Source organism: Polyodon spathula, chromosome 14 (genome assembly GCF_017654505.1).
Source record: "Polyodon spathula isolate WHYD16114869_AA chromosome 14, ASM1765450v1, whole genome shotgun sequence".
NCBI lineage: Eukaryota > Metazoa > Chordata > Actinopteri > Acipenseriformes > Polyodontidae > Polyodon > Polyodon spathula.
The window spans coordinates 27,476,889-27,490,548 of NC_054547.1; the positions used below are offsets into that span (position 1 = coordinate 27,476,889).

Below are 13,660 nucleotides of genomic sequence, written 5' to 3' on the forward strand. Positions count from 1 at the left end.
TTCCAAGTACTCTAAGTACAAGTTAAACACTTGAAAACTGATTAAACTATCGCCTTTCAACACTTGGTACATCCAGACATTCCCAAAGAAGTTTAAACAGGATGCCCAAGACATCACTACAACTCCCCTAATGCTTCACTCAAAGCCTTTCAGGCATTTTTCTATCACTTTTCAAGCAGCTAAGCAAATACTTTCTCTACAAAGAAAATTCCCTGATACTCTAGCTGATGCACAGACAAAATACACTGCTTATTTTACGATTAATGTTAAAAAAAATGGTGGTGTACTGCTATATTGAGAAGTGAGAGGTCGCTATTATCTACCCTTTTCCCTCTCCCTCAACCCTACCACGCCGCCTGCCATCAGTTTCCCCATACACTCAACAGAACCAGTTTCATACACTAATACACACATGATTAAAACACTGTCATTATTATTATTATTATTATTATTATTATTATTATTATTATTATTATTAATCCTTAAGCAATTAGGAAATAACACTTACTACCCAGGAACAAAAATTGTGTTACATAGTGAAATCTAGGCTAAAGCAATCAGCTATCTGATGACCAATAACGAAGATAATGAAAGCAAATGCAACAAAGGGCTTCATTAATTATACATTTATTGCAAAGGTTTTTTTTTTTTTTTTTTAATTATTTATTATTTGTAGAAACGTCACTATTTTGTATAACCTTGCTTATAAAACAACTTGACTATGTAGCACTTTTTAGGAGTCAAATGGCAATACTGTGAAACGCTGAATAAATACATGGTGTCACGTAAAAAAAAAAAAAAACCTGCCTCGTGCTGTTTGCTTTTTTCCCTCTATTTGGTCAAAGAAGCTTACCAATAAAGGATAACTTGACATAGCCTTCAGTTATACAGTAGTAGAAAGTTGCACATGGTATGTCACAAACAGGATTTGCACTGCTGAAGTATCGTAAACACAATGTACGACATGTTTCCATTAAAAAAAAGGGGGATGGGGTGTGGTTATATTTACACTATGCATACATATTAAATAAAGCTCTGTAGAATAAAGTTGTTACCTGGTACCTAACCATTTTCTCTATTTCAAAAGGCAACAGTGTGATTAGTTACATTCTTTATTTGACCTGTATTTTTTAATAAACGATATCCAATACAACGAGAAGGGAACTAGTGACCAGGTTGCTTGCTCTAATAGGATTTTAAATCTTTGGTTAGCACTCATTGAAACCCTCCTAATCCACCCAGAAGTATTTTCTTCCAAACCACATGGAAAGGTCTGGAGCATAATTTTACATAACTAACCTGTCTCATTAACTTTAAGTAAATGCTATAATGCAGTATATTACCTAAAATGAAACACTTTTAATAGATTAGAAGCCTAAATTAATTCTCCAATGGGCAATACTACAGACTGCACCTACCTTGAGTGTGCCCGTTGCTATTATTATATCATTCAAGGTCAGACATTAAGGAAAACATTCCTGACCACTGCAGTTATTTATGAATTTAAAAGCAAGCTTGTCAGTCATGATTTCACTAGTGTTTGAGCAATCTGTTATCCTTTCTGGCAAAAATGTCTAACTTCATTCCCTTTATGATCCTTGGCATCACTGATTAGTACACTGACAAATGTATTCAATGTGTGCTTTAGCTCTGTACTAAACCTGCCAAAAACAGCGTCCACAAACAAAATGTACAGAATTTCTGGTGTGCCAGTCTCTTTTACATGGAGTATTTAGGCTGCTATAAGTGAAAATAACAGCTGGTAATAAAATATTTGGAAATGTTGGGAACGTTTGCTTAAATTGCAAAGATGTCTCAGGGTTTTAAAACAACAATAAGACAAAATAAAGAGTTGTTTTGCTTCAAATGCCATTTGGAGGGGTCTTATTTTGATTGTCCTTGTTGCTACAAATAACTAACGCTTGATTCACCTCTTAATACATGCACAATTCAAATTCAACAGAGGGGTACTAAACTAGATGAAACTAGATTGAATTTCATTTCAGTGCCCCCTGCATCTGTGAGATATGTTCCATTGGGTATAATGGCTCTTAAACCAGACATCGTCGCACGAAAACATCAAAAATTCCAGGCTGAATTTATGAGAAGGGAACTACACTAGACTAAACAAGTTGGTATGGTTAACTTGCTTATGCCCACATAGGTTTCAGGAATGAAAGAAAAATCTTTGTGCTTGATTTCTTTTGCAGTCTTCCTGGTTTCTATTGCTCTGTTACAGCACTGCGTCAGGGGCTGATGTGTACAATAGTATGCTGGCTACTTGCAGTAAAGCAGTTAGAACATGCAAATACTGGCAAGCACATATTTCATGTATTCGCAATTGCAACCGGAGATGTTGTACACTAATATATATTTTTTTTAATTTATTATTTTTAAAATGTCCTTTTTTTGTATTCCTATTTTTGCATTCTGAGTAGTCTTGAAATGCTGAAATGTACGCACTTTCTGTAACTGTCTCAGCCTGGCATTCATATTTGCTTTGATTGTCCTTGTTTTACCATTGTCTGCTGTATATTTCCAAATGCCATAACAAGTTGAATAGGTCAGTGTCACATAATTCTTCTGGAATTGGGAAGTACAAACAATTTATTTAAATCCAGATCTGATTCTTGTGTTTTACAGGATCTGAGAAAAATACAGCTGACCAAAAAGGTGCACAATACCTTGTTAGGTAGTACTAGATCCAAATGCCTTTGAAAAGTCTGATGTTCAAAGTAGCCTACGTCATAGCACATTTTCTTGGTTGTCAGTAAGAAACATTTAATCTACTGATAGACTGTGTTGGGGTGGCCTGCCCCTGTGCATATTATATGTTTTATATAAGGTGGGCTGTATAGCACGAGTGATTTAAAATGTATATGTGTATTTAGGCACAGGGATTGCACAATCACTTCACGTTCAGATAAAATGTGTATTAGTATGGGCATGGGGATAGCACAATTTGGTATTCAAGTGAATGATTACACTGATCACAGCTGTACATATAGAGGGACGAATCACTCACTCGGGGTTGGGTGTTCGCAATGGAGAATGGGAGAGGGGAGAAAGAAATAATAATAGAAATAAAGCAATTGCTACTCGTGTGGGAGGACCCACACGATACTTGTTTGGGGTTTGTCCACTGTTTGTTTGTTCAGTGTGTTGTGTTTTGTACAAACATTTTCTTTATTATTAGTAAACCGCACAACAGCGCATTCATTCACCAGTCCTGTCTGTGTCCTACATTTCCTGGCCTGACGTCTCCACACGAGCTAGCCTGTTCACATAGACATAAATCATTCAGTCCAAAAACCTCCTCTTTCAATTGAGAAGCTCGATTAAAAAGCTATTCACTTCATTTTTGAAAGGCTTGATGTCTTTTCTATACAAGTTGGAAGCAATGAAACTGAAAAGCAATAAACGGTAACTTAATTTATGCTTTTGGAGCTGTAAGAAGGCTTGGCAGTTTTATTTATAGAAAATGATAAACTTCTGTAGCCATAATCTTTGCACTTGTTAAATATTAATTAAAAGCCAAGGATGCAATACAATTTAATTAAACCTTAACCTTCTTCTCAGATTACTTCAGAGTATTAAAGCAGCAATTACAACTGACCATGAGGCCTTACAAGATTAATGCTCGCTCAGATTCATCTTGCAGTAAAACCTGAAGTGGCTGAAGCTGCGATGCAGTATCCTACTATATTTCCATTACAGTAAACTGGATTGTGAATGCTTTGGCAACTGGACCATGAGGCACCCACGAAAGTAACGTCTTACCTGTCTAAAAAGTCACCTGCGGTTGGTAGCCGTCTTTTCAGTTTGCGTTCTGTGAGTGCGTTACGTAAAAATTTTTTACACTTGCACGTCAGACCCTCTGTCCAGAAGATACTAGCTATTACAAGAACCTCACATCTGTCGACTCTATAGATAATATATATATATATATATATATATAAATATATAATATTATATATTATATATATATATGATATATATATATATATATATAAGATATATATATACCTGAAACTACCATTAAAATAGGCAAAACCCCACTGATGACTGTGGTTAGACTGTGATGCTTTGTACCTCCGCAGTACAAATAAGTATTTTTTTTTTTTAATTATTTCGCAATGTTGCCATCATTCCAGGAATGGCAACAAACATTCATACAACTATGTTGACATTCACACAACTATGTTGAAATCAGCTCCATTGTACACCCCTTTATTTATATTCATTTAATCTTACAGTTCCTGCACTCAATGGAAAGTGATTCTGTTTTGGTTTCTATCTTGATCCTGTTGGGTTGGATGCAGTTTACACACTGACGAGCACAGCATACAAGCGGTGTCAGGGAGATATCAGCAACTACACCGTAATGCATTTTATCATCTGCCAATCTACTGAATTAGCAATATGGTGTGGTCATGATATTGGTTATTACTGATTGCTTTTTTCAATAACAATAACCTTCATTGCAGCTTTAAACTGGGCATCTTCTAAGTGTGATGTTTCAGACTTTTTTTTTTTTTTTAATAGCATTTTTTTTTATCACCCATCACTCTGGGAACATCACCATCTGATCTTTTTGTTGGAATCATGGGAATGTATAAAAGTATTTTTTGCATATGTTTTCGTTCCAATTCCATGTGTGTGTCTGTGTGTGTGCCTATACTCCACTCAGACTTTCCAGGTATCACACGGTATTCAGGTGCCACTGAATAAATAATCGTCCACTCTTTGTAAACGTTTCCAAACGTGGTAATTAGATGGCCATCTCACAAGTGCAGTTGTGTTACCCATTTTCTAAGACTACAGAATACACAGACAGTCAAGCCCACTTCAAAAATCAGCAACAGATATTAATAACTACGACATCCTACAAGTTCACCCTTGAATATTTGCAAAATAACTTCTAAAATGAGTTTCTACAATGGTGACTGCCAAGATCGGTATCATATGCAATGCTGTATTAGTCTATCTTGTCATTCTATACAAATAATATGGTTTTATATGGTATTGTAAGGATACTGACAAAGAGTTTTAATCCAAACAGGTGCAGTGGCTTCATGACAATAGAGATTATGATTCTAACAAAACTCTACTAAATGAAGATAATAGTTTTCCTTTACATCATACAGCTCTCTTCTGACCCACCCACCTGTTTGTATTCTGATTCTCTCCCGACCAAGACCTGTAGAGTATAGCTTACTGGGTCGCCTCTCATTGGTGGAATAGCCTCCCACGTGACTTCACATGTGTTTCCTTCTAACTGGGTCACTCGGGGAGCTGAAAGCAAGAAATGTCCAACTATTAGACTACAGCTATCTAAAAAGTGTAAATGAAAAATGAGCAGTAACATCAGATCTGCCATTAAGGAATCTGCACTGACAGGTGCTTCTTGTGTAGCTGGGTAGTAGACCATTCAGAATATTTTGTTTATGTTAAGGAAACTTTCTGGAGAAGAGAGGTCACTTTGTCTTTGGGCTGTCATAAGACTTGTTGCCAGTTCTCAGTAAAATATAAGGGGAAAAAAGTGACTAAATATTTATTAAACAAAAACAGTGACATAAGCCCATATTCCTGCATGCTCTTTACAAAGTCCTTGATTTAAAATTATTACTGTGGTTGTGGTTGACAAACTATGAAAAAAAATAAACATGTTGTCTGTAGCTTAAAAGAACCATCACAATGGTTAATACCAGAACAATCTCCTGAGTCAATCATGCATAATCTATCTTATAAATGTGAATGTATTGTATGCAATGTGCTGTAGTTCCTGGAATTCTAAGTGTTTGTATTTACCTTTGACAGCCGGCGGGACTGATTTGGTTGTGCTGAAGGTGTACACTTCGGAGAATGGGCCCTCTCCTGCTTCACTGACTGCCTGCATTCGGAAACTGTAGCTGGTGGATTCTGTCAACCTCTGTACCTTGTAAGTATGACTTGGTCCTCTGTAGATGGTAATGAACCTAAAAAAAGACACAGTAGTTTTATCAAATTTAAGGTTTTCTAACTTTGTTTAAAGTGGTTGTTGCTAACGAAATAATTCCATAAATCTTGCCAATCGTGCACTTTTGCTACTTCTAGGTCTCAAATGTGCAGTTTTGAAGGAAATATATCTAACAGCATGTACTTGCATTTCAAAGCATGATATCTGATGCTACACTAAGGTAACTATATTTTTGCTTGCCTGTTACGGTTTCACTTCCTAGGTCAGTTTACCTCATCAGTATCTTTGTCACTAAGCATGTTGCTAAGCAAAGCACACACTCAACAGGGAAGCAGCTGGTTGGTTAATAAAGTTGGCACAGATTTCTGTATCCTAGTATAGTATCTGTTTCCTAAAACATATTGAGCAGAAGTAAGAAGTTATTTTCCTAGCCACAATGACTTTTAAGCATATATTGTTTAACAATATAAATGTTTTCAAATGGCATCTCCCAAAAATGTTATTGCTTTTACAATTATGAAAAATAAATAGTAAATAAACCTCTTTTTATTTTTTAGCATTGTTGCTGTCTCCTTATAACAAGGAAAAGAAGAACAGATATTCAACCTTGTGTCTCACTTAATTGAATATCTATGACATGCTTCAGTTGGAAAGCCTGGGCAAAAAGGCCAGAAGTTTAGAATTTGGTGTGAGGTGTTATAAAACCAGTCTATAAAACTGCTGAAATGTAATATTTGTTTGGTTTCTGGTCACAAAAAACAAACAAACAAAAAAATCATTCAATACTTGTTTTAAAAACTTTCAGATGAGAAAAACCATTACTGTCAAGTGAGTCATTTTAAACTTCAAGAATATATAATCTCTAACCTTTACTGAACCCACACTGCTCACATTGCCAGATAAGCTGTTCTTGCTCAATTGTTACCAATTTAAAACAAATTTTGTGCATAGTATATATATTTTTAAAAACCTTTTAACTCTTTAAAGTGATTTAAATCTCATTAAGTTATTGATGGATTGATGTTTTTTAAGGAAAACCTTTAGTGCACATACCAAAAGAGAAGGCTTTTTGTGTTTGTTTATTTATTCTCACTGTCTCTTTAAATGCGAAGATCCTTGTAGTTTCTTCTCTTTTCCCCCAATTAGGTTAATTTGCTTGTGGCTATACTGTTGATAGACATCCATTAAATAGCTTAGGCAACTTAAAAGGTAAATGATTAAATGACCTGAAAAGAACTGTACTGTATCCTGGGTATGTGCTATGCTACAGAACACTGCTTGTTTATTAGATCCTGGAAAAAAAGAAAAATACTATTTAGACTGGTGCACGGAATGATGGCCTTCTGAAAAAATGTATGCTTTTGGATAGTGTACGTCACTGTTCATTTTTACATTTGAATGTACAAAAACATAGTGCTTTCGTAATGTAATTATCCCATTGCGGTTACAAAGATATCTCCCATAACCCAACAGGCCATGATACACAGAAACAAGGTCAAGAATGCCTATTGTAGAATTCTAGAGAAACAATCTTTAAAGTCTAGCGATAAATGCAGCATACTGTATGTACCATTCCAATACATCAGCCTACAGTAATCTTGCACAAGAATAGTTACTGTAGAAGCAGACTTCAAATTTAAAGTAGACTGCATAACAACAACAACAAAACACATTTTAGTTAATGTCATGTAATGCACTCACTGAATAGTGTTACTCATTCCTTTTGTAATTTAAATGTCAGTGCTGCAAATTATTTTTTTTTTTTTTTTTTTTTTTTTTTAAAGTGAAAGGAAATATTATTGACCCACAATTAATTTGACAGGGCAAGTAACAAAGGCAGGCTGTTTAAAAGAATGTATTTTTAGACTGTGAAACCTTTCAAGAAAATCTAAATCTTTTTAAAACACAATTTTATTTTTGTACTGTTGTTTGCATTAAAACTGCCTAGTGCTGAATCATATTCCTTCCTGTATTTCTCTTAAATGCAACCCAGTTTCAGTCACAAGGGGCAAGACAGCAGATCTGACCAGCTTTTATAAATGGGCGCTTCGTTGACATGTTCTGTTTCCAAGACTGCAAAAATGACAAAAGTTTCCTAGGATATCTGTCTCATTAAAACATTCCCAGGTAGCAATCTGCACTATTGAATGAGTTTGGAACTTACTTGGTCCAAATAAAAAAAAAATATTTAAACAGCTTTATATCAAAGTTCTGGATAACTTACATCGCTACATTTCACATATTAGCAACCACCTAAGCTTAGCTGTGTTGGATGTGTATTAATTTCCTCAACCTCCTCTGTGAAAAAACAGTTCCTTCCTTCCAAGCGTGAGATTGGAACCTAAAATCGAATTGCACCTCTTGATTCAATTTGAATCACAGCCTGACAAGATTCATTCCTATACAACCCGCTGCAGCCATTTAACACACCCCTACATGTTCTATCAAGTGTTTCTTTTTAAAGGAACAGAGCTGTCTCTGACCTTTCAAACACCTTCATTAGCATTTAAAATCCACCAGGTTTTTACTAAATCCATATATTGGATATTGCATCAAACACAGCATGGCTTGTATTGCTCCACTCTTTACAATGTGTGCCTAAATCACAGAGCCTTTGAAGAAATATATTGGATGAAGGCAATTTGGTGTACAAAAGCTATTGCTGCTTGCCTCCATAACTCCCTAAGAACCAATGTTGTCTTTGTCAAACGGAAAGTGCTTTCCTGCCATGCTCTGTAATTTAAAAGCTGAAGGGAAAAACATTCTTGTAACAGGATGTGATTAAATACTGCTCCTTTATCTAAACCTACCAGAGGGCTTTTTTTATTCAGATACTGAGATGGATTTGTCAATTGCTTTAATTGTAAACTGTAAAACTCCAAGGCAATACGCCTGTGTCGCTAGAATAAGAGGAAGAGAAAGTTAAACTGCACTGCTCTGTAATAATGATGCAGTGCTTACAAGAATAGAAGATACTGTTTAATGGAAGGAGACAAAAAACTTTACAGACTAATGCGTACAAGTGTACAAAATAAGAATAATACTGCTGTGTTGTACATACAGTCGATGCTCCAGAAATATGGGTCAAGCAAATGCTTCTGGCTGTATGTTGAATGTCAGTGTCAAGGTGAATTTGTCCTTTGAAAATAATCTCCAAGATGAATGGTATTCTTATTGAAGCAGGCTGGTTATATTCGATTTCCTTCAGATTGAAATGTAGTCACTTGGGAGCCAAATATCAAATCTTTGAATCTTATACTTCCAGTTTTAATAAGTATGTCTGCAACAAACCATATCCTCGAAAAAGTGGATTAACACAAGCTTCATCCACAGCATGTCCTCACGCAGACTTGTCAAACCACTGGGTTTGCAATTATATATTACAAAGTCAATTCTCCATTAACAGCTTGTTTTTTGGTAAACAGATCAATCTCACTCTGCTCATCAGTGTTGCTAAATAGCAAACCAAGGTTTGCTATAATTTAAATCTAGCTGTGATTTATGGCTGGTCAAACTCATTCCCTGCTCCTTATACCACAGTGCCCTCACCTTGCCTTGTCCTTGTTATGTTTTACAAATTCATATTGCTATGAAGTGAGCTGACAGAGGTTATGGAAAAAGTCCAAGTGAAAGAGGTACTGAGAGGCTATGAGCCTGCAATGCATCACTATCTGTGTATGCTGCACCAGTAACCTTTAGTTTGCCTACATATAGCACAGCCTTCATCAACCTGGACGTGTCGCATAATTATGTATCTCTAAAGCAGTTTTTACAACTACTTTTAATACTCTATACTGTTTATATAGATGGACAGTATGCTCTAAGTCTTTCAGTTTAACAAGAGGTTGGTGGATGGATCAAGTGTTTATATTACTATAAATGAGCCATGCCACTGGCATTAGGATTTATGAACCCTTTCCAAGCCCAGTTAAGTATGTACAAATCAGTCAACACCTGAATCTACCCTTTTAAGCCACGTTTAAACATACCCTAACCTATAGTTCACGTGTTTGTTTTCTACACGGTGCCATAAACTTTCTGCGCTGTCTACTTTTTCAGACCTTAGTAGTTTAAGCTGTTGGTACACTAGCTTTCTACCCCCTTGAAACTTGCTTGTCCCTGCAGTGCCTACTTTGTGTTACACACTGCAACCCAAATAGGTATATAGTGCGACTGTCCATAGCGATTTATAAATTATGTTTAGTATGTTACAGCTCAGGAACCAAAACCGAAAAAAGAAATAGTAGAATATTTTTTTCTTCATGTATGGAAAAGTGTCGTCTGCATCAAAAAACAGAAATCAAATGTGTGTCCAGTGTAAATTGTGATCAATCACTGGTGCAACCACTGGCTCCACGGCAATTACGTTGTAGTACATGTTGACTTTTTTAAGTGTTTTTCTTTTCAAATTTAACTTGAGAGTGCAGTGAATTACTGCATGTTCCATTAAGCTTGATTTACTGAAAACTCTGCTTTAGTTTACTTTCAGTTAAAAAAGGTGCCTGGTTTTTCCACTATGCGCTAATTGCCCAGCAATTTGCTCATATGCCAAAATATAGGCTGATGTTATCTGCTGTATCTGATGTTTATTTAGTAACTGTCTTAGGAGAAAATGGCTGTGTTATTTTTAAGATTGCAATAAAAATAAGAGGTGGTTGGATTATACAAATATCCGGAGAACATTAAATAATGGACAGGGTTGGTTACAAACTAAAAAAAAACATGTTGACTATATACAATTTACAGCAACATGTTTTTGTGTTGAAAAAAAACATTCTAGTGCTCAGGATGAGTGGCCAGTAACAAAGAATCTCAATATGCTTGAATTTGCTTATGGGAAACACTCCAGATATGTCTGCAAATATTACACAACCAATAAAACTTCCAGTATAAACTTTATCATAATAAGTAGGAACACGTTAATATTTCAAATTGTTTTGATACCTTTTTAATTACTTTTTTCATTGTATTTATGTATTTAGTAAATATATAACCAGGTTGTAGCGAGAATGGAAATTAAGTGTTTATTGTTTTGGTATTATTGTAGATAAACGGGCAAGGAAGCCTCGAGATTGGGGGGTGGGGGTGAACTGTACCAATGTATGGGGAGGCTTCCTTTACAAAAATATATAATGCCTGTCATAATGGTGTACTGGTTACTATCATGTGGTGGAAGCCATGCGGTTAATATAATGCATAGCATCCCACTCCCTAGTATGCCTTACTGCTTAATTCCACTGTATTCAATGCAAAGCAATTGTTAAGAAGTCATCTGATGTACTAGACTTCCTAAGCATTGAGTACCAGCTCACTTTAGCTCCCCAAGCGTGGACTTCAGTGCTGTTTTTTTCATTCACTTATTTACAACATTAGCCTCTATTCATACAATACATAGCATTAAAGAAAACCAAAAGCACACAACTCGGTTTGCCTCACCCTCTGTTTTTGTCCTCGATTTGAAGCACGTACACCATGTCGTCCGAGATGAGCACTTTGGTGGTGTTGTTGTCTCCCCACTTGAGTTTGAGGCTCTGGGGTCCGGCTGCAGCGCACTCGAGCCGGGGGGGTGCGGGAGGCAGCGGCCTGGTCGTGCCCTGCACTGTCTGGCTGAAGGGACCCGCTCCGATCCCATTCACAGCCTGGATCCTGAAGCTGCACACACGAAAGCAGACAGAAACTTTTAAAAACAGTGAAAAAGATTTCTAGTTTCAATGGTGGTCATCAAATGTATTCATCTTTTAGTATTTCTAAATTCAGCACTGTAGTGTTTTAACGATTATTGATGAAATATAATTGATTTTAACTGACATTTTGTATTCATCTTTTATATTTCCCTTGCTATTTTATGGTAATCATTGAAATCATTCTGAGTTGGAAAAGCTCAAAGCAATCTCTAATCTAGGTAAGACAAATTGAATTAACAATTATAATAACTCAATAGAGAGCAACAGAACCCAAAACTGCTTGGAATAAAAAACGTCATCAAATGTAAGGGGAAAGTAACAATTGAATATTGATTTTTAAATATACCTTGCCTACTTTTCAAGCCCATGTCACAGTGTATGTCACAAGGTAATTTCTAACAAACTTCTAATAATAAAAACAATCCAATATTTCAGTTTGGCCATGACATACTCCTTATATTCAGTAAACACTGAAAAACCATGAGCTGTACTGCTGTACGGTTTAATGTGAAGTGGACCACACTGCAACATCCAGGATGTTACGTGTTGTCCTTTTGATGCAATTGGTTTTATTTATTTATTTTTCTTTTCAAATAAATTTAATTGATAGCAGGCACAGGAACGAGATTTTGAATTTTGAATATTGCACTTAAAATGGACACATTAGTGAATATGTTTGCTGTGGAGATGACAAAGATTATATAACAGTGTCTTTTTAATAAGTTCCTAAAGATTGAATTGATGTCACTTATTGTAAATGTGTTACAATAATGTTTACCAATGTGATACATTGGTATAACACGTATACATTCACGGTTCAGCTATTCCTGTTTACATTTACTGACTGAGACATCATTTTTCTGATGATTTTTACCTCACTTGGGATAATCCTAACCATAGAGAAGTGGTTAATGCAATCCAAGATGATTTTCCCAGTGCTGTAAAATCCTGGCAAGGTACCAGTATAGGTAGACCAAACCATCACCGCGACTCATTGCTTCCTAAATATCTTGGTATCCCTGTCTCAGTATTTTCAATAACTGTAAAGACCTTAATGCACAACTGAGTGGGACATTTGTTTGCTATTATATAAATATGTTTCCATTAGAGTAGCGTACTGATCATGTCACTAAAAATTGAAAATCTGAATCTAGCTGTCATCAAAAACTGTTTTTACACTGTACATGAATAAGTGTGGTTTATCTCCAAATTGGTCAACAAATTACCATGTTAAATCTGCTCTGAAGAATTAAAAAGAAAACAGCTTTGCTTAAGTGTTGTAGTGAAAGCTGCATACTGTAATTCGAAGAAGACAGGATCAAGCTATTTTGATACAAAGGGATTTTATAAAAACGACATAACCATTACAGTTTTTGCTCAGCTTGACAGTGATGTGTGTTTAGAATTGTGCTTTAAAATGAAGTGCCCAAGAGCAGATGCTCCGATGTGAGTTTATTTAAACTGAACATTTGATTATGAGGTCGGCCTGATCTTTGGGGTATTATACTTCCATAAGCAAAGGGTTTCCAGGTTCCAACACGAGCACATGTCAAATACTCAGGTGTCTACTCGATTTGTGTCATGTAATTTAGTTTTGTGAATCTGGTTATTGTTTCATAGACTTACTGTTTCAAGCATTCTGTAAAGTGCAACTCCTATATGTATTGCTTTCAATTTTATATCCATGTGCTGTGCATTTAGGAAGCTGAATTATTTTTACCCTAAAACATTATTTTATTTCTAAAGTTTGTACCACAAATACAAAACTTTTCATGGGCAATATCCTCCTGTTTTATAGTTCTTAATCTCTTTCCAGAAACAATTTCAATTGCAAATCGAAATCATGAGGAGCTGGCTTTAAGGCAATAGGACGTGTTGATCTATGAAACGCACATTCACTATTTCTGGTAGATATATTTTTAGTAAGGTGGAATTGCTCTGTATTTAGATAAAACCCACATTTCCCAACCACTTGGTATGAAGATAACCTTGTGCAGTGCTTTCCAGAAACACCTTT

At 35.7% G+C, this 13,660-nt stretch overlaps 1 protein-coding gene across 2 annotated transcripts in view; it reads right to left on the reverse strand.

The window, feature by feature from the left end:
* LOC121326989 (fibronectin type III domain-containing protein 3B-like) overlaps positions 1 to 13,660 on the reverse strand; it is a 247,757-nt gene that overhangs the window by 7,537 nt on the left and 226,560 nt on the right. For both annotated transcript variants that reach the window (XM_041270704.1, XM_041270703.1), the window contains 3 exons: positions 11,396 to 11,611; positions 5,812 to 5,978; positions 5,168 to 5,295 (listed from right to left, as the gene is read on the reverse strand). In XM_041270704.1, the coding sequence (XP_041126638.1) occupies positions 5,168 to 5,295; positions 5,812 to 5,978; positions 11,396 to 11,611 (511 nt within the window). The remainder of the gene's footprint in view (positions 1 to 5,167; positions 5,296 to 5,811; positions 5,979 to 11,395; positions 11,612 to 13,660) is intronic.